Source organism: Tetrao urogallus (assembly GCF_951394365.1).
Source record: "Tetrao urogallus genome assembly, chromosome: 5".
Lineage (NCBI taxonomy): Eukaryota > Metazoa > Chordata > Aves > Galliformes > Phasianidae > Tetrao > Tetrao urogallus.
The window spans coordinates 13,498,078-13,519,972 of NC_136818.1; the positions used below are offsets into that span (position 1 = coordinate 13,498,078).

General features: G+C 41.1%; 1 protein-coding gene across 1 annotated transcript; it reads right to left on the minus strand.

The window, feature by feature from the left end:
* Positions 1-142: 142 nt before the first annotated feature.
* On the minus strand, positions 143-21,661 carry LOC306946507 (vitellogenin-2-like; the record flags this gene model as incomplete). Its single annotated transcript, XM_079535553.1, has 35 exons — positions 143-261; positions 1,228-1,389; positions 2,461-2,620; positions 2,702-2,793; positions 3,165-3,256; positions 4,954-5,140; positions 6,122-6,257; positions 6,966-7,104; positions 8,508-8,650; positions 8,741-8,953; positions 9,657-9,743; positions 9,899-9,946; positions 10,273-10,578; positions 10,769-10,944; positions 11,033-11,261; positions 11,750-11,894; positions 12,117-12,302; positions 13,035-13,128; positions 13,464-13,653; positions 13,753-13,872; positions 14,476-14,577; positions 15,202-15,326; positions 15,747-15,844; positions 15,961-16,178; positions 16,607-16,825; positions 17,095-17,220; positions 17,703-17,868; positions 17,950-18,107; positions 18,234-18,384; positions 18,612-18,760; positions 18,870-19,031; positions 19,196-19,447; positions 21,015-21,166; positions 21,293-21,313; positions 21,622-21,661. The coding sequence occupies 35 exons, from the start codon at positions 21,659-21,661 to the stop codon at positions 143-145; spliced, it is 5,163 nt and encodes a 1,720-aa protein (XP_079391679.1).
* Positions 21,662-21,895: the final 234 nt, after the last annotated feature.

Consider the following 21,895-nt stretch of genomic DNA (forward strand, 5'->3'; position numbering starts at 1 on the left):
AGCTGAAAATAACTGCGGAGGAAAACAGCGTAGTGTGAAGCAGGCTCGGCCTCGGCTTTGCCGGCCAACACGGTTGTGTCCGCAGTTCCGCAGTGAGCGCTAACGCTGATAGCAAACGTTATGCATCGCGTGATACGGAGCGTCACGCTGCGCACGGCTGCTGGGCACAGGAGCACGCCGTGTGGGCATCGACGCTGCTCACCAAGTCCTCAGACTTCTGGTCTAACCTCGCCTGCTCCTCCTCCAGCTCGAGTGTGGAGTCTGTAAATGAGAGGAGAAAGGAGCCACGTGAGGGGTTTTTTAATACGTCGAGGTACTCAGTGCTAACTACTATCAACCTGAAAGGTTCACAGCTTTTCACATCAGCGTGCATGTGACGTGGTGTTACATAAACGGCATGGAAGTTCATCCCAAAATGAGTGTGTAGGTATAGCTCCCCACAAAAAGTCCTGAAAGCAAGAGTAGGCTCCTGCTTGTGTGATCAGTGTGTTTCACTGTTGAATTGATGTAATTGTTACAAAAGTAAGTTCACTTCTTTGATCATTTATATTTAGGTAGCATGAATTCTAGCTAAGATGCTTGCTAATAAGGCTTATTTGCTGGTGTGCAAGCATTTTGAAATATTACATCCTCATTTTTTATCCAGAGAGGGTGAAATGAGATGCCTGAGACTGCCTGAGACTGAGCTTTTTCTCCTATACACACAAACTGAGCTTGTGTATCTGTATCCCATGGAGCCTTAAGGCGGGCTATGGCTCTGTATTTCACTGTGGTGATGAGGAGGAGTAGGGAGCAGCATAAGGGTAGGAATCATAGAATCATAGAAACATTGAGATTGGAAAAGACCTCCAATATTCTGAAATCCAACCATCAAACCATCCCCTCCACACCCACTAATCCATGTCCCTCAGTGCCACATCTACATGGTTTCTGAACACCTTCAGGGACAATGACTCCACCACCTCCCTGGGCAGCTTGTGCCAATGCATCACTACTCTTTCAGAGAATAATTTTTTCCTACTATCCATTCTGAATCTCTGCTGATGCAGCTTAAGGCCTTTACCTCTCATCATCACTAGTTATATGGGAGAAGAGGCTGATCCCCACTTCACCACAACCTCCTTTGAGAAGTTGTAGAGAACAGCAAGGTCTCCTTTGAGCCTGAGGAATTGCACTCTAACACACGCACTGTCACATGTTGCACAAGTACAGAGTTTGTATACTCACCAGATGGTACACAGTGGAAACCAACAGAGACAGGAACAGTCCTGGTTGCTGAACAGCCTTCTGCACAGTGTAAAACTGGCTCAATGGAAAAGCATTTTGAGGCCTTTCTGTCAAATGCAACTGGCTTCTCAATTTTGACAAACTTCCTCTGCAGCTTGCAAGCTATAAAACATGAATTCTTTTAAATAAACTAGAGAATTTCTAAGAATAACTGTTTTGAATTCAATATGTAGTATTAACAACAATTAAGACCAGTGAACATATTGAGGGACACAAGATATATAAAACTACTCTCATTGAAGGGAAGGCTGTTTTCTGACAAACTCTGTGAGAGAATGGGGCATTTGGGATACAATCCCCACCACAGGCACAGGTGAAGAAATCAGAAAAGATAGACACTTGTGAAAACCTTGCTCAGCTGACACTAAGCTTTACCCAAACTGTGACAGCACTTAAGTTTTGTTGTGGCTCCTACACATCCATACATCCACTTCTGCACTGTGTCTGTCATCACAGCCTTGCCATGGCTGAGCATGCCTAGACCAGTGTCCTCAAGGGAGACTGATGGAAGGATATGTTCCAAAAACGCCACAGCTTGCCCGCAGAGTTGGTTCCCGTACAAAATGCAGCATACCCTACTGTGTCCAGTTACGCTCATGCTGATGTTTTTGTACAGGAGCTAAATGGGAAGAACAGTCATTCACAGGCTGAAATTTTCAGATTAATTCCACCTTTACCCTGAGTAAATTAAAATAATTATTTCCCACCTCAGGTTCCCTCTGTGTTTTTAGCCAGAACAAGATATGTGTATATCTTTTAATGGGATTTAAAAGCTTGAAATAACATAGTGGAAATTAAAAAAAAAAAAAAAGAAAGAAAGAAGGAAACAAAAACCCCACAACTGTTATGGACAGACACCCTATCTTTTGTCAACAGTCAAACTACCTCGCCTTCATTTTAATTTATCAACTTAGGGAGATTTAGGTTTATAATTATATCTAGAACACACACATTTCAACTAGTTTGGTAATGTGGAAGAAGTTACACAAGAATGCAACAAATCCAGATTTTGCAGTAAACTGCCAAACTCAGGAAAAAAATATTTTTAACTTTCCATTCATTGCAAGAAGAGTAATGACAAAAATAATATGATAACATAAATTAGGTATGTAAATCTTACAGTTACTCATGTGACTATTTAATTAGTAAGCAGTAATGATGGAATCTAAATACCTCCAGTACATCTGTCTTCTGAGATGACCCAGGACTGAGCAAAACTCACTGCATCTTTAGCTAAATATCCGCTGGGCGTTTGATACTCCCTTTTCTTCTCAGCATCATATTTTCCACAAATACCACATGTTTTTCCAACCATCCAGAAAGCAACCTGAATCTTTGTGGAAATAAAGAAAAGACACTCTTAGGTGTTTTTCTTCTAAAAATAAATCCTTCGAAAATAATAATAAAAAAATACCTCAAGTTTATGTCCATCATAGTATAGTTTTTCTACACCATATTCAGGGGCTTTTAATGACAAGCCTTCCTTTTCACTGCTTATCAGCAGACCTGCAACAAATGAGCAAAATGAGAGGTTAGTATTTTAGGATCCAACCTTAACCACAGGTCAAATTCTTGGGGCCTTACTGCAGTCAGTGGGTAGGGCTGGGGAAGATCTGGTTGCCCATTCTGTGAGTCTCTGTGGACATCACAAGGGACCGTAGCCTTGCACTACATTGTTTACAGATACACAGGATTGGCATCTGTTTCTTTGCCCATCTTTCCTATCACTCCAGTGAAAGTCAGGATGAAGTTATAATGAAATCATCTAATTGTTTCTCGTAATAGAATGATCTCTATCTTGAGAGGGGTTTGCAAGATCATGTAATTTTTCAAAAGAGCAGAAAAGATTAAACAAAATATAAAGGTGAGTCTCCTACCAGACTTAGATGTGTATGGAACATCTGTTGGGGTTTGAACACCATTAATCTTCAGCTGGATTAGTCCATTGGAAACATACATGTCAACCTCACTTTAAGTAAAGAAAATGAGTGTAAATAAATGCTTCTCACCATTCAGTTCACAGTTTCTAATCCTGGTAGAACCAACACTGCAGGATGCTTGAATCACTCTGAGAAGAATTACCTGCTACCTTTTGTGAGGAAAGTTAAGAGAACCTAGGAAAGTATTCCAGGGGGACTGCTCACAAAAGCTCTTTCCCTGGTCTCGTGGAGTTCTGAGTGTCTGCTTGTGGCCATAGTTCAGGCAGTCAGACACCAGACTACATGGATCCTTGCTGCAAAACACTATAGCCCCTCTTATGTTCATATAAATTGGAGGTGCTTTGCATTTCAGAGGAAGAATGACCTCCTTACATCAATTAAAAACTCTTACAGATTGAATAGCCTGTGCATTGTAGTATATTCTTGAGAGCAGTGTTTGTTCTAATGAAGCCTGATGCACAGACACATCAAAAACACATCAGTACACTTGTAAAAAAAAAAAAAACAACCAAAACCAGTCAGGAATAATGCAGTGACAAGGAATGTCTTTATCACAAAAAAATTTGGTTAATACAGCAAGCGTCCTTCTGTTTTTTGGCAAAACAATGCAGGGAATACTAGTTTCTCTCTGTTTCTCTAACATTATGGCACAGCTAGGCAGACTATTTTCAGATAATTTTAAACCATACAGATCAAAGTTTATATATGCACTTTGAAGATTATTCCCTGTGATGACTTTGGTATGCATAATTCCACACTTCTTAGATTTTAGATTTAATCAGATTATATTTTTAAAAAAGTGCCCATCGCTGTTTCAAGATGAAACAAAGCTTGTCTTAAGTTAGTTTCAAATAGATTTGGAAAATTGTGTGTCCATTAAGGGAAAAAGTAAACACTAGGAGAACTACAGGCCAGTCAGTCTCATCTCTGTGTGTGTGGCAAGATTGCAGAGCAGATCTTCCTGGAAACTATGATAAGGCATGTAGAAAACAGAGAGGCAATTGGGGACACCATGGCTTCATTAAGAGCAAATCACACCTGACAGATTTGGTGGCCTTCTATGACAGGGTTACAGTACTGGTGGATAAGGGAGGAACAACTGACATAATCTACCTGGAATTGTGCAAAGCCTTTGGCAGTGTTCCACACAACATCCTTGTCTCTGAGTTGAAGGGACATGGATGTGATGGCTGTAGCACTCACTGGATAAGGAGCTGTCTAGGTGTTTGCCCTCAAGCAGTTGCCCTCAAGCAGTTGCAGGCAACCTGGACTCAGTGTCCAGGTGGAGACCAGTGATGAGCCAGGTTCCCCAGGGGTGGGTACTGGGGCTGGCACTATTTAACACTCACTTCTCAACATTACTGATGAGATGACTGCAGACATTAACTAGTCCTAGTTATTGGTTTAGCACAGGAGTTCAGACTAAATTATTACAGTAGTCTCTTGGATTTATAGTTTATGTTTCTACCTAATTACTAAGAAATAAGACAGTTAAATACTAACAAACTAATGAAGAGTTTCAGACAGTGTGTTTCAGAAACAAAGGACTTTTCAAAGGAGAAGCACAATCCCAATCCTCAGTGACATTCCTAGAAATCTTTCCACTGATGTCAGTAATTTTTCCATGAGTTTTATGCTAGTACTGATCTGCCCAAACAACCTGGTCTTCACATTTACAGCATCATCAGCTTGACATCAATCTGTCATTACATTTGCAGTTACTTACTGGCTGGCAAGTCTGACACTTATTGCTGTAAGGTCAGTAGATTCTTCAAGTCTTTTTATCATCACCAGGAACTTCAATTCTGGACTACAATCCTGAGCCAAGATGTGGTAGCAATTTGCAGGCATTGAATAATTAAACTCAACTCCATTGAAGGTTGTTATCATATTTTGGGAAACTGAACAACGAGCTGAAAAAAAAACCCACAAAAGTAAACATTTTGTATATTTAAGACAGTTATTCTATTTTAGATTGGTGTATCGTTTTTATTGTTTTACTGTTGAACACTTTCTGGTTTTACCTACTTCCACGTAAAAGAAAAATGATTCCTTCAGATTAATTTTTGAATTTGCAAATCAAAACGTAGTCAGTCCACAATCAGCACAGGGACCCATTCACAATTCAGTCACCGAGAGAGAAATTCTGCTCAGAATGGGTGCAGCTCTCTGTGTGTGGCCTTTTGGCCACTTTGGTAACTTTGTTGTAGTCAAAAGAACATCTTGACTGTTGTTAACAATTCACATATCACTAGCAGAAGAGTAAATTCAGTGACAATTGTTGTTGTTATGTATATTGAGACATAATCAGGAGTAGAAATGGTAAGAAAATGGGGAGAAGAAAAAACAACCAACAAAACACCATACTAGATTTTTTCCTTTTTCACTGTAATTGTACTCTGGAAATTCTACTTGCTCCAATTAAAAACTATTTTACATCAATTTTAATTAGCAGACCAATTTTGGTGTAAGGCCTTTCAATTTAAAATTTAACCTATATGTCTCTTAGAGGCATTGACAAAAAAATAATTTTTCAAATTTCACCTTCAAGAAGTGAAAGTAATGGGTGCATTTTTGAAGCTGGTTTAGCTGCTGTGTAACAGTACTATTCAAGTGGAGCACACCAAAACAGAATCCACTTAAACATCTTTCTCATAAATTTTTAAATGCTTTTCCTCCTGGTACAATAAATATCTGTAGTGAAGTTTAAATAGATGTACTGTAGAGATGTACTGTTGCTGTTTGGCACAGAATTGAACATTTGCCAACACAACTTTATTTTTCTTCACATCTTTGCAGCCTCATAGATTTTCATTTCAGACAGAATTACTTCCAAGTGAAGTCCAGCTGATTGTTGAAGATCTAAATACTTGTGCAGATAGCTAATTGCTGACCTTTAAGGTTTTCAATGATGGAAAAGGCTGCTTGGTAAAAGACATTCCAGTCAGAGGATGGAAATGTTGAGGTTGGTGTATCTGAACTTGAAGGGAGTGGCAGGGGAAGCCTGATGGCTCTGCTGTAAACTGTGAGCTGAAAATCAGTCAGAAAACAAACATGAATGAATGCAAATGTCATATGCAATGTGGAGATGAAATAGAATTTTCTTATAGCATTCAAACCTGTACTTACTGAAATCTAAATTAGAACCTAGATTTAGGTCAGAGCTTAAAATAAATCAAGTCCTCTCTCTACAGCACAAAATATTTTTGTAGCTTGACACATCTGCTATCAATAGAATAGCAGTGTTATAAATTAAGTTATCAATTCACGAGTTTTTCATGAGTTGTTTATCATGCTCACAGTCCAAATGGTTTGCTTATCTGAGATGAACACCTTTTTCTTGCCTATATGTTGAGGGCTATTGTTGGGCTGTCAAGGTTCTCTACAGCCTGTTTTCATTATCTCTCTGAAGGCACAGCAAAACCTGCCTTCCTCCTGAAGAGTTTTGGAGGAGTAGACTCCTTAGTCAGTAATTGCTAAGGTGTTATCAATATGATTAAGGTATTATAGCCTCTTTCTTATTTCATGTGTTTACACACTACTTGAGAGAAAGAGAAACTTTTTAAGACACTTTCATAATGGAATCATCTATGTGAACACAATGCCTTCTTGATGGGGAAGCTTCTTTATGGATCAATAAGTAATTTTTTTTTTTTAGATGGTGAGTTAAAAAAGCTATTAACCCTCAATTCCATAAGTACTTAGTGCTTCTGGACAAAAGATGTTGGAAATAGTTACCTCAGGTAGCTTCAAGACCACATCGCAAGTTCTTGGAGACGTCAGAGCCATCACCATGGCTGCCTGGTGAGAAGGACCACGCTGCTGCTTTTGGGAGTAGCCCAGCATATATGCAGCTCCTGGAAAATATGTGTACAACCTGGAAAAGAAAGGAAGTAAGTGATTGAAACCATCCATCCTTGAAAAGATTCTTTATCATTCATTCAGACTAAAACAGCCCCTATAGCGATATGTACTCTCTGTTAGATACACATCATGTAGCAGGGTTTCTAACACATGGTGTTTTGAACGGGAAGAGGGATGGGAAGATTTTAACAGTGTTAATGGGTGAAACAGCCTTCAAGAGACTGAACAGCAGCATGATATGAGAAGAAAAGTACAGCTAACTGGTTTTAAAGACTTACACAGTTAAAAAGTGAACTCCAGTTAAATAAAAACTAAATGTCAGAAGTCCTAAAAAACAGATGACTGGTTATTAATGTTTTAGTCCTTCAATGGTCATTTTTAGCAGGGATTGTCAATCTTAGCACTAAGATTGTCAAATGAGATGACAGAGGGATCTCTATACTCAGACATTATGGGCTTGGGATTCAAATAGAGAAATACAGGAAACATTGCTAAAAAAGAAAAAAAGAAAAAAAGAAAAAAAGAAAAAAAGAAAAAAAGAAAAAAAAGAATTATAGTCTCAGGGCAGAACAAAGCTGAATTCTGTGGCTATGCTCCAGCATAGTCAGTTGGGTGCTTTCCTCCTTTATAGTAATGGCAGGTAAAGCACATCAAGGTAATACAATCTAAGAAAAAGTTATCATCTTCAGAAGACATTTGTTAACTAAATCACTTGTACCCCTTTGACATGTTTTGCCTGCATAACCACATTATTATATATACCTGTATTTTGGCATCACTGTTAAAAAGATGAGGGTTTATATGGGTCTCTGCATTACTGTGGGTAAAATGCAATGTGGGTAAGTATAATGGATGAATGAATACAACAGATAATGAATATAATATATCGACATATATGGATAGATGCACATATAAACTGAGTACAGCAGTTTTCTTGTACTAAATGTCATGCATCACTTGCTAGTTAGTGTGCAATAAGCCATATGCAAAATATTCACATCACTTTCAGAAACTGGAAGTAAATTTCCTATGTTAGGAAATGAGTCTCTTAAGGCACACTGTACAGTCTGTAAGAGAAAAGCTCCTCTAGAGAACCAAATATAGGCTTCTGCTCAGAGCCTACATTGATTACGAAGCATCAGGAGACCAAGTTCCTAATTCAGCACTTTAAAATAAAAGCCTACAGGAAATTATGTTAATCCCATCATCCTCTTTGTTTCAGTTGGTTGTCTTGCAAACAAAAAAGCACTAAGTTTTGATGAAATGAGTGCACAGAAAAAAACAGACTTGTCATCTGATATTATAAACTCATATTGATTAAGGGAAATTTTTCCAGCTCAGATTTGCAGAATTGATTCTATAATTATCTGAACATTGACATAGTTCAATTTTTCAAAAAACAGAGTAAAAACTCACCATCTGGCAGTTTTTCGGACACTTGAAGGCACTTTTGACCACTCTAACTTCACCTGTATCGCGGGATGTGCAGCAAATTGTCCTGTTGCAATCTGAGCAGCAACCTTATAGTCCTGGCAATCTTTACCCCATTTAAGGGTACCCTAGTAGAGGAGAATACATATTTTGTGTACAAAGCACATTAAGATTGTTAAATTTCATTTACATTTGAGCAGATCACATTTAAAACCTACCGATGCTTTATGGGAATTTACTACTGATGCATCAGCACAGAGTTTCCACCTATTTGATTCTGTTATGCTTGATACAAACACCTGCACCCTCAGTCTGGAGGCCTGTCTGTCAGTGTACAGCACAAGCTGGTATCCTGTCGGCTGCTCATTTCTTTTGATGGCACGAAGAACTGCAGCCAGTATTGGTGGCCTGCTGTCTCCCAGGAACACAGGCTTAAGTCAGTAGAGAAGAAAGATCAAAGACGTAAACAAAGCACTGAAATTACTATATTCAAATCACAAACAAAAAAGCATTTGTGAAGTTCCATACAAAAAGTCTTTTCATATAAACTACATGACAGCATCATAGACCACCAGGCAAACAATACAGTTAGTGTATAGTTTTGCTCTTTCAGAGAGCTCTTACAACCTACAAAAGTAAAACAGTATAACATTGTGAATCTTTTGGTAGCATAATTTCAGTATAACAAAAAGGAAGCATGAAGTAGGACCCTGTTGTATAAAGAACCAACACTGCCCAGCTCAGCATTGCTGATGATTAGTTTCACTAATCATCTTTCTGATAAAAATTGTTTAGGCACCTGCTTAAAAATGCTTAAAACTGAGATAGTTGTTGATGGAAGGATCCGAGGAGGTCATGCTGTCCAGAGCGGGCTACTTGCACATGTAGCAGCCTGTGACTCCTTCAAATTCAGAGCCCTTTGCTTGGCAGCAGCCGCCCTGGATGTTCCTGTACTACCAGAGCTGAGGGACAGAGATGCCCACCTGGCCAAGGAGAGAAGCAGTGGGACAAGCAATGAAGTCTATGGAAAGATTAGTCCAGATGGTGCTGGCAAGGGCTTAGAGTCAGCATACTTTTTCCTATTCAATTATCATAAACATACATTAATTACTTCTTGTATATGAAGACTCTCACCTGAGACACAGGTATAGAGATGCCTTCATCGCTAGATGATGAAGAAGAGGAGCTGATGCTGCTGTTCTGAACTTTCCTTGGTGGGTCCTGCAACAACAGAAAATCACTCTGAAGTTAGCTGTCTACCACCGCAAGTTATTGTAGAACTTATTTCTGATGATTTTATTCTCACTAACCTAAGTTCCGGTAAAGCTAATGAGAGCATTTATAGGCCTTGCCCATAGCATAAGCAGAAAATATACCTGTTCATCTGCTGGCTTGAACCAAAACTGGTAAATTGGTAGATCTGCCTGTGAAGATGAGTAAAGTGTAATAAGATTCAAGAGAAGAAAAATAACTTTTGATAAATGCATTAAAAAATCAGTATTGAGTATGGAGAAAAAGCAAAACAAGATGCAAATTTTAAAGCATTTTAAACTAAAATCTTCTGGAATGTGAAATTCTGAACTGGAATGCTTCAGAGAACTGAAAACAGGAAAGAGCTTTACTAGGTTACCTCGTCCATGCTGCAGCAAATTGTTTTTCACTGATCCATCCTCTATTGGCACAATTTCTTGATTACTGGTACAAAAACATTCACTACAGAAATATCAAAAATCCAGTCTGAGTGAATTACCTGTTGGTTGAAATATTCACTGTTCACACTGCAGAGCTTGTCTCCAGAGCTGTCCTCTCTACTGCTGCTGCAGGCCTTACTGCTACCAGAACCAGTGCTGCTGCTGCTGCCAGAGCCATGCTTCTTCCCAAATTGCCACACCTCATCTTGCTCATGTTTATTTCCAGGCTCCTTACGCTCAGCAGAGGAATCAGTAGAAGACGAACTGGAGAGTGGGGATGCACTGGGCTCTTCCCAGAGGTCTGTAACTGCAGCCTTTACTTTATCGTGAATCCACTTCTTATGATGACGTGTTTTATTTGCAACCTCCAAAAACAGTTCAAAGAGTTATGAACAGCTTATATGCAGCTTGCTCTGTAACATTTCTCTGGCTGTCAAACTGCTCTCCACAGCCTTTCAAGGAAATACAAATACTCTTTGCCCCATATGCTGCAGACATTGCACCTTGGCATCATTTGAGGGAAATTATTCCTACCTTCCATACTCAGTCTCCTACCTTGAACACATTCTCAATGCCTAGAATCTTCTTCAGTTTAGCTTTAATATTCTCATACAGAGATGGCTCCTTCTTTTCTTTAGGTCCTGAACTTGTTGCATCAATTATTTTGGAAGCTGCTTTGGCTCCTGCTTGTATCTCTAGCTGTATTTTTTCAATATCAGCATCTGTATGAACTAAAGTCAAGATACTCATGTTCCAGCATTGTGCTATTTGAGTATCATTCAAAAAGATTGACAGAAAAGCTTGTTTTTGTTACTGTACCTGGCTGCAAAACTATTTTGGCTTCAAGTTCTCCAACTAATTTGTTCAGACAGGTATTTCTTAAGAAAGCAGAATTCCGTGACTTTAGGCTGAGACAAGCGGAACATCCCAAACTGGCTAATTTTCTACAGAAGATGCGTGCATAAGACCTCTGTCCTTCACCATGATGATGTTCATCTTCTGAACCTTGCAAGTGTCCTCTGGATATCACACTAGGAATATTTCTTTGCTGCATTAAACAAAAACACGGTAAAATATTTTACAGCTCTCAAGATCTTTTCTATATTGTTATTAATGATGAAAATGATGACAGTCTTGTCTGAGAAAGGAAACATTGCTTAAAATTGTACACCCAAGCATTGGAAGAAGTGAGGTTTCTTCCAAAACCACATAATCACAAAATTATAGAATCGTGGATGTTGGAAGAGACCTCCAGAGATCATCAAGTCCAACCCCAAATGTGCTGTGGTCAGGTCACCTAGCCAGCCTTTCCCAGGCAGTGCTAATCAAACTGACTCCCAAATGAGAACCTCCAGGACTTGCTGGAGAGATAACAGTCTTCCCGCAGCAGTTCAACATATCCATCCCATGCCAGCGGTAGGCCTGAGAAGCTGAAGAGCACTGCAGAGAATGGGCTTCTGCACTTCCCTGCAGGGATTCTCTTGGGATTTGGGAAGCTGTCTGTTCTCTACCTGCCTGCAGTACAGGCCTTGTTACCTCCCAGCTTCTGGCTCTTGAAAAGATTTCTGATGACTGGAAATGCTGATTGGAGACAGTTGGCGTTTCTCCGTTGGGGAGAATAGGGGACTTCTTCTCAGAATCTACTTCTTCCATGTTTCTTGAAATAGCATAAGCTTCACTCCTGTGGAGGTGATAAAAAGAAAGCAAATAACATCTTCTAATTTTGCTTACCACCACCATCTTTAATACTGGAGAGAGATGAGCAATGAAAAAGAGAATACTATGCTTCATATGGATGCCAAAGTACAGCTGAGTCTGAAAAGGAGTTGTACATTCATAATTTATAAAGGAGAGCTCACAGTCAGTTAACACAACAAGCAATGTGTGGCCAACTCTTCTGTACCTTACAGCTGCAAGCTCAACTTCCTGATGGCAGGGAAGGGTTTCAATCTTCACATTCTTCTCTTTCATATTTATCCTGGCATCAAATTTCATTGTAGTGTTGGCACTGAACTCTGCATGAAGTTCAAGACCACTCTGAAGGTACTGTGTATTAGTACCCATCATTGCAATCATATGAAAATATACTCTGAAAGTGTGAAATAAAAACATGCATAATTACAAATTAATATATGCATTTTTATCTTTGAAATGCAGAATTGAATTTTCATAGTGTTCTGTTTATTGCAAGAACTACTGCTGACAGATTAAAAAGATGTAACAGGATAAAAAAGCTGAAGTGCCACTGGAGAGTAAAAGGTTTTATCTGATGAACAAAGTGAACATGGATCCTCTCACTGCTTTATCACTGATGCACTGCTTGAGGACAAGCTAACATCAGAATCTTCCTCTAGCTTCCAGTTTTGTCTAATTGCTTATTATTATCACCATTCTTATTATCATTATTACTATTATCACTGTTAGTACAGTTGCTGTTGCTTTTCTCTATCTAGAAGTGTTTTCCTTTTCTCCCTAAAATCTCCCCAGCTTGCAGCTTCCAGTGATGAAGAAAAGAAATTATACATAAGCAAATATGTCTTTACAGCTTAGTAGCTTTAGACACTGAACGGGTACAAGTGTGAGCATTTTCAGCAATGGCAGAACATCACCACATTCCTTTTTGACGCTGTGCACTTTGCTAGGCTTGCAGGGTCACAAAGCATCACATGATTGTGTTGCTTGCTTACAGGTTCACTGCTCAGGACTAGTACAGCCATCCCAAATTTGGGCAAACAACATCCTTAACCAACACACCTACTTCAAACAAAGTAAATATAAATGAATGTGTGTATATACATATGAAAATATATGTCATTCATACTTTGGCTTCACATCAGCATGAATATCCATGTTGGTTTCCAACAACTGTGAAGGTCTGAAGTTGTCCAGTAATGGTGGTGACATCTGCATATCAACTGTAAAAGACAGAGTGAAATTACATGAGCAGAGAAAAAAAAAAAGCTGGATGTGCAATTTTTCAGTTAACACAGTAGTTAATACACAAGCTGTGCTTCTACATTTTTAAATACTTCCCATGGTTATTTGAAGATCATTACTCTTGAAACAGAATTATACAAATATGTCCTAAGTGCAGCATGATAATTATTTCCCAGCCCCTTTGGATGTTCCTGGACACTAGTATTTCCACATCACAAGAGCATTTCTCAAGATTACAGAGGGAATTAATTCCAGCAAAGGGATGGAACAGCAGCTGCTGGGAAGGAATGGCTGTTAGGTGCCCCACGCTCACCGGTGGCCGCAGCCTGAGCCAGCGCGGCACCGCACATGCTGAGCTCCAGCGGCAGGCCCAGCACCGTGGGGACGGCGTGCTGCAGCTCGGCCACCACTGCTGGCAGTGCCCATCGGACTGAAACACCTCGCTGGGCCTCCTCCACTGCTCTTTTCACTGCTGGCTGCCAGCTTGATGATCCAGTTAGACTCTGAAGACAGAGAAATGGGTTAAATGAGCAGGCGTGGTGAGTCGGGGAAGGGAAATTATTCAGCAACACAGACAGAAAAGGCTACAGCCTTGCCACTACCTTCATGGCTTGCTGAATGATGCTGCTGTCAATGTCAATGAAGGCAATCTCCTGGCCCAACACTTTGATGTAAGCAGACAGCAGAGGATCTTCGGGAGGCAATTCTTTCCACCCCAGAAGCTGCAGTGTTAAGGAGAGGTGAAGGAGAAAGGGAAGAAACAGTTTCTTAACATACATCATTGTATTAACAAAGAGTAGATCACATCTGAAGCATACTGACTATGGTTCCTTAGCCAAAAAAATGGTAGACATCTTACAGGCGTGAACTGATGTGGCCTTTCTCATGTTGCTTAACTGACTTCAGTGGGTGTTTCCCTACATAAAAGTGTGGTAAGTGAGGTAATTTTTGCTACTTAAGTACTGGGTGACACCCAAGGGCTAATAAACAAAAGTCTTATTCACTACTCATTTTAAGAGAGAAGAGCAACCACTTACTGTGTTTTAACATACACTTCAAACCACATGAATTTTGCCTAACATCATTGTCATCATCTTTTGCACTATACATTAAGGGCAGCTTTGCATGGTGTGCTGACACACATTGAGTGAAAAGATGGCATCTGTGCTCAGTGTAAGTACAGTCTAACTAAATGCATCTCTCTGTGACCAAACAGGATGGCTGACTGAAACATCAAAGGGGTGGCTAGGATGGTAGCTGATGCAACCGTGGTTCTGGTGGGAACTGTCTATTCAAACAAATCAGGAGGGTGGATAAAGGCATACCGTTTTACCAAGTTCCTTCAGGGTCTTGTATGTATCATATTCAGCAAAGGGAATATTCTGTTTCCTGATGATATTGGTTAGGCTTTGTGACTGGAGAGCTATCTGTAGGAAACAGCATGGAGCATCACAACTCAAGTACCAGAAAACTCAGGAATACCTTTGTACCTGACATTACACTCACCAAGGCAACTCTAAATGCATACTACATGAAGCCACAGCACTTATAAGGTTATGCTTACTTGGCAGGTGACTGCTGGCTATGACTTCAGATGCTGAGGGCGTGCTGAGCTAGCTTTGAATTAGTCAGCAGGGATAATTTTAGGGCAGCTCAAAGATCAGCACAGGCTACAAAACTTACCCAAGAAGGCGAGTTAATGCCTGCATGCTGTTACATAGAGATTTGTGCTGCTGGGGCTGCACTGCTGCCTGAAATTTAATTTCAGCTGCTCATTCCCTGTACTTACATAAAACATCCCAGATGTCATATGATTTTAGGTAGGCAGATAAATACTCTGCTACATAAGCTTTCCTTTGCTCTTGTAGATTTTCATGCCTATACTGAAAGTATTCAGACCACTTGTCAAGAAGCCCAGATACAAGTAAAATTATAATCATTATATAAATTTTCCCTTCCACATCAATCTTCACAGACAGTCAAACAATGCATGCATTAACAAATAATGCTGTCTGTAGCTGGGTTGTAGCTTGTTTTAATGAAATACTTACTTCTACAATATCTGTTGCAGTATTTGCGTAATATCCTCTTACTTTTGTTATTATATCAGATGGAAACATAGAGTTGGGACTGTTCATTAGATAAACTCTCCAAATTGCACCAGCCTTATACACATCTATAACAAACAAAAAGCAGAAAAGATTTTTTTTAGGATCTCCAAGGTGTCCGGTGAATTTAAGCTACCTTAGGTGCATACTGTACTAGACAGCAAATGACTCTGCCAGGATTCAGCCCCACAGATCCTTAAGCTTGTAACTTCAAAAAGGGATCTTTGAGGACAGAGACAAAAGAATCACAGTGATCAAAGCAGGAGGTCTAAATCCATGCACAGATACTTATTTCCCCATCAGATACCCAAAGAGTAGTAGAACACCTTCAGAAGATTTTGCATTTTAGGAGGCTCTGGTGCTTTCTTCTGTTTGAAGGGTGCACTAAGCCCACAGCCCACAGCAGGATTTTGGGTGGAAATTATGAAACACAGTAGAAGCATTGAGCTGTGTAAGCCTAAGTGGTGAACAGGGCATCTGATACTCACAGGAATAACCACCAGCATGAATGACCTTGCTGTAACGATAGCTCAACCTGTCAAGTCTGGGGCTCAGAAGTTTAATGGCAATGTTGCAAGCAGCAGATCTGAGTAATAAAGAGTTAAAATCATGTGAAGATAGTCAACTGCGACCAAATTCTTAGAAAACTGAGAAAAATTTATATCACCATTTGCAACTAAAAATTGTACTTCATCAGCTTACAGATTGTAGAGCTGTGGGATCCCACCTACTGCCAACGCCTTCATGTGAGAATATGTGAAACTGGCCACTTGTAAGCTGGTCTCCGTCAGCAGTGAGCTGGCCATGGCTGCCACAACAGGAAGAGAAGGCTTTGTTTCAAAGAGGACAATGCAAGCCGTCATGCGCACATTAGGAGCAAGTGTGCTGTCCATAAAAATTTGGAGAGTGATCTCCCTTACCTAGAGGAGGAAGATACAACCTGTGAATTGCTCATGCAATTCAATGCATGCAATGCTCATGATTGCTCAGGAAGAGGTGCTTCCTAAACTGTTCATGTCTGATCTGCAGTGAATGGTGAACAAAACCCAAAACATTGAGCATGGAGCCTGTCACTGAAAATAAAGATATTGCTGGGTGCATAATAAACAGAGCTGGAAGAAAGAGATGTTAGCAACAGTGTTATGGTGGCTGAAGCAACTACCTTCCCAGGATGTCAACAAGGATGGGATAATATCAGTGATTTGCAACATGGGAAAGAGGAAAACCTGTTACTATAAAATCTGCCCAGAGTTCCTAACATCATCCGATGGCTTTATCATCCCTTCATCACTAAGGCAGCCTAAATCACACCCTCAAGAGTAATCACATAAATAATAATTTCAGTTACTTTTGCAGGGTCTTTTCTGGCTATTTTCCTCAAGGCCAGCACGGCATCAGCATGAATTCTGCTCGGTAATTCTGCAGCAGCAAGTGAAAATGTTGGCAAAAATTTCTGGATGCGTTTGATGCTGGCTGGCTCTCCTGCATTGCCTATAGCTTTCAGGGCCAAGGCTATGTCTTCAACATGGCTTCTGCTGGAAGCTTCAGCAGCAAGGTCATGGAGTGGCTGAAATCAGAGCAGACTTTTGTTAATTTCATCAGGCAGCAATCCTGCAATACTGCATAAAAATATACACTGCCATAGCAAACAAAATGACCTCTGGTGCAAAACCCTCAGTAAAGCCATTCAGATTTTTCTCCCAGAAGGACTCACTACTAAGAGTGAGGCACATAAACACCTCGTTGCCAAACTTTCAGCATTGTGAGAGGCAAATTAGAGGCATTCTAAAAATTTCTTCACCCCTAATGAAATAATGAGAGTTGAGAGTCACCTACCTGAAGAAGTTCATTAGGACAAAATGAAGGCTGAGCACAGTATTTATTTACCAAGCTACCATATCCCAGGTAAACAAGTACTCGCAGCATTGGTGTTTTCTGAATTTGGGGACAGGTTAGAAAAGTCTGCAGAAGAAAGAAATAATAGTTGTTAACATTTTGATTTATTAGAGCTGGTATGCAGTGAAACATTTATATCTGAAAAGTAAATAAATAAAATTACTTCGGATTTTTCATAAATATTTTCAGAATTTGAATCAAATGCTAGTGATTCAGCTATGATTGAAGTATAGCTGCTCCAGCTCTGATTCATGCACTTTAGGTGTTGGTTACTTTGTGTTAATTCTTCAGTCTGCCTGATTTTTTAAACTACACTTTGGCAAAATGAAATCAAAAGCAATTTCACGATGAAAGTTTTTAAAAATATTCCTCACAGTTTTTTTGCAACAAATGTTTGGAAACATTTTCTAAATTATTTTCCATTTTTGTTAATAGCTTGCATTTTACAAAATAAGAATAAAACACGTTGCGTTCTTTGCTTGTAGCTGTGTGAATTCACCTCCAAAATGAGTGGCAGGGTAGCAGGCGGGAGGATAATTTGTACTCACTGAGGCAACTTCTATGGTTTTCTTACTGGGCATGACAGAATGGAAGGCGAGAGGGAGAGCCACAGCTGCTTCCCAGATGTTAAGATTCTTATCATGAATTTTTTGTTTGAGGAACTGGAACGTGTCGGTAGCTCCAGCGGCACACACAGCGCTCATGAACCAGTGCCTGCCAGGGAGGGGAGGACTCATTACTGAATTGCTCAGCATTTCTCTGGTTGGGAATCCCACCTGACAGCAGTGCAGTTACCTGTACGGCGGTTCACTGGCAAACTGCACCCACACAGACTCGATTTCATCCAGGGTCACTACACGAAGCAACTGGACCATTTGTAAGAACTTAACTGAAGCTTCTGTACTGCCTCCTTCTTCATTATTCTGAACTAATTGTTGCAGTGTTTCTTTTAACTGTGATGAAAAAACAGAAAGTTGAAAGGTGCCATGCCTCAAGTAATTTTCAGAGCTGTTCACAGGTCAAATGACCAGTAAACATCATAAATAATGAAAAAAGTGTGAAAAATAAGCCTCTACTACCTGCACATCTGCATTTTTGATTCTTATTAGAGGAACTGGCATCTGGAGCAGCCCTTCTGGAAAATGATAACGAAGACTCCCCTGGTTTTGCAGTTGAGCATCTGGTGCCTTTATGGGAATGCTTTTAATGTCAACCAGAACCAGTTTTTGCCTTGAAGAGAAAGACAGAAATGCCTCAGTGGCAGTGTGTCACATCACATGAAAGCTGGGCATGTACAGCCAGGGCCATAGGATGAGGGTGCCCAGCACTTGAGCCGCAGTGCCACAGTGCAGAGCAATCTAGGGTTTGTGCATTGCTCTGCATTGTCTGGAAATGTCACCAGACAGACGAGAGCTTTCACTATTGCTTGCCATACTGCTGACATTCACTGCACTCACCTGGCTTCCACGGCTGCTGTCCCGTCAGGCTCATTGAAGGGGGAGATCTGGTACACTTGCTCAGACATGGCAGACAGCATCAAGGCTCCACTGTCAGAGTACTTCATCTTGTAAGTGAACAGCACTGTGCCCTTCATGTTTCTGACTTTCTAAAGGTTCAGAAAGACACAAATATGAAGTGAAAATCATTAACTGGTTACAGACAAGCCAAATTCCCTGCCAACACCAGCAGAGAGCTTGGCCAGGCATGCAGCCTACCATGGGGCAGGTGGGGCAGGGCCGGATGTAGGCCATGCCTGTGCTCTGCACCGCGCTGTCCTGGCAGTCCGTCAGGTCCTTGCTCTTGGAAATGGTGGCACGGTTATTCTTGATGTCATCCTGGATAACGTATCTGGTCTGGCAGATGCCTTCGATCCCAGACTGTGAGTGTTCATAAAACATGACAAAATTTCACTGGAAATTTCACTTTCATTACAGCAGCATATAGGTCAGTGAAAATTACCAGGCAAGGGTTATGTATGGGCAAGCTACTATGTAACAGTAAAGGAGCATAAATGTGAAATCAGAATGGGAAAGAAACAAACCTCTTGTAGTTCATACACATTTTGTGACTTTTTGACGGTTATCTGCATCATGTTCAGAATCCCTCTCACGAGGTTAGTGCAGAGGATGGGACAGTTCTCAGGGGCGTAAATACTTCCCACTTTTCCCTCGGTGTATTCAAACTTAAAGGCTTGGCTGAAACATGCAGCTATGGTCCCTGTGAGCTTCGGAGACAGAGTGAAGGCGTCTCCGGGCCAGAAGCCATGGTATTCCTCCAGCTTTGGTGATTGGATCTGTGAACAGAATCAGGAAAACATTCATCTTGTTCACCATCAGCTTGAAACAGTGCAATAACAGTGCAATTGGACACTCCTAGTCCATGGCCAGGCACTTCTCGAGCACTCCGGAGATGTTTTTTCTCCTCAGACTCTTGCACTACGCCTAGGACACCACCTTAAAAATAAAATTTCCCTAAAGGATTTCTGCCAGAAAAATAAGGTAATGCAAGCAGTGTCTATAAGTTCAGCAAGCACAGTGAAGCTTACTGGGTAGTGAAAGCCTGGCTGCCAGGGGTCTGTATGGAAAGGGCGTCTTCTATTTTCCCCAGTTCCTCAGCGTGTCCTCCTTTCAGTCCTGCAAGTCAGCAGGCCATCCCTCAAGCTGCCACCTAGACTGTTTTGGTGTTGCCTCTTGGTTGAGCACGTCCCAGAGCAGCAAAGCTGCGGCAGGGCTGCTGGGGAAGAAGAAGCAAGCAGGGAAGCAGGGGCTGGCAGCTGCTTTGCAAGTGGCTGCCATCACTCGAAGTGTATTGGGCTGTACAGCTTGCTTGCAAGTCCTGGACTGCTCCCTAGTGGGAAGCATGTGCCTGCATGCACACACGTACACAGTCACACGCGCAGACATGCCTCCTGCCCTCCTGCACTGAGGCGCATGTTTCTGCGCAGAGAGAAATGGTGTGGTTTTAGGGCTCTATTTTGGGCTTTTTTAATCAGAGCTACAGTGGTGGCTTGCCTCTTAAAGTAAATCCTATTCAAGACTTTTTTTTCTGTAATTGCTGAGGTTATACCAAATTTAGTGAGGCTACAAAAAAATCCTGCTGTTTTTAAAGTGTGTCGTATCTGAAAACAGATATTCTCTCTCACTGTTTCAGTAATAGATGCACAGAGTTACAGGTTCAGTAAACTCTAGGACAAATGCAAAGCGCCTTCTTAGAGCTCTCTCCACATAGTCATCCCTTCTCTATTGTCTTTTGTTCTGCGACAGTTTCTTAAGATGTTTGTTTTAATCTTTCCTATGTGTAACAGCACTTCCAGATCTGATATCATTATGCCAAGTGAGAGCATTACAATCCTTTACATTTGAATTGAAGTCTATCTGAAGAATGTCAAAAGGAACATAATGGAGACAGACATGAATTTCATTTGTAACAAATGAATTTTAGCACTGAGTTTTTCTCACGTCATGGACCGGGCTGAAAAACACAAATTCCTCATACCTGAATTTTCTTAATTTTTATACTCAAGTTTATTGTTGCCTTTACTAAAACTATCTTAAGGGCATTGCTGTAAAGCAGCAGCCTGCCATGTCTTTCCATGGAACTGAATCCAAGTACGATTTGTAAGTGGGCTCAGGCACTGGAGCAGTTCTGCCTCCCTCCAGAGACCTGCAGGGTGAGAGTGCTGCCTGTGCAAAGCCACTCAGTCTGACACCGGGACTGTGGGGTCGTCTCAGCACCTGGAAGGACCCTAAGGTTTTGTGCAAGGTTTGTATTCCTGTCTTGTTTATTTTTCCATCAGGAACTATATCCCAAGCTGAGTGGTGCAGGAGGAGGGATGGGTTCACATACCCTTGGGAAGTTACCTGCAGAAGGTGGTCGCTGTGAGACACATGGCTGATCTCCAGCCTGCAGATCAGCTTCAGCCCCGCTGTTGCCAACCCCTTGCCTGGCAGCCCATGAAGGATGAGGCCCTCATAGTCATACAGGTAGGTCTTGCCAGTACGAAAACCAGGCTCTATTGAAAAATAAATGATAGAAATGCCTTCTTTACTATGACTGCTGTGCTATCAGCCTCATGAACCATCCCAGCATTAGAAGGGGTGGGAAGGAACCCACTGGCAGATATGGGGAGTGTACTTACCAAGGTCATGCTTCTGGGCCCCTGCATGGGAGGAAAGAGAACAGTGCATGAAGAAACCCAAACTCTGTGGTTCGTTTACTCAGTGAGCTGATGGCAGTCAGACAGCCAGCATTGGGCTTCTGGAGCACACCCCTGGGACTCCAAGCCCGCTCCAGCCCTGCTTGCTACATGCTGCTGTGCTCAGGCAAAGAAATCCAACAGCTGACAGTCAAAGTCAGAAAAAAGCTTCAGCAGATTATGCTGGGAATGTCCCTGAAAGGCTCTGAGGAGGTGCCTGTGGAGCACAGCGGCCGTTGCGGCTCTGTGGTACCAGTAAAGTTCAGACTTACCCACAAGGGCGAACACCAGGGCCAGGATGAGTCCCCTCATGCTAAAAGTGACTGAACACTACAGGGGAAATGTGCACCTTTTATAGAAGAATTATTAACAAGTCCAGGGAATTCTGTTGAGTTATCAGTTTCTTATCGACCACTCCAACCCCGTTGGTGATAGGGCTGGGGACTCCTGACCAAAGTCATTGCTGTGCCAAAATCATCACAGACAGTCTTCTCACCTCACCATCTAAATGCTCAGAAAGCACCTTTTGGAAAAGATGGTTAAAAG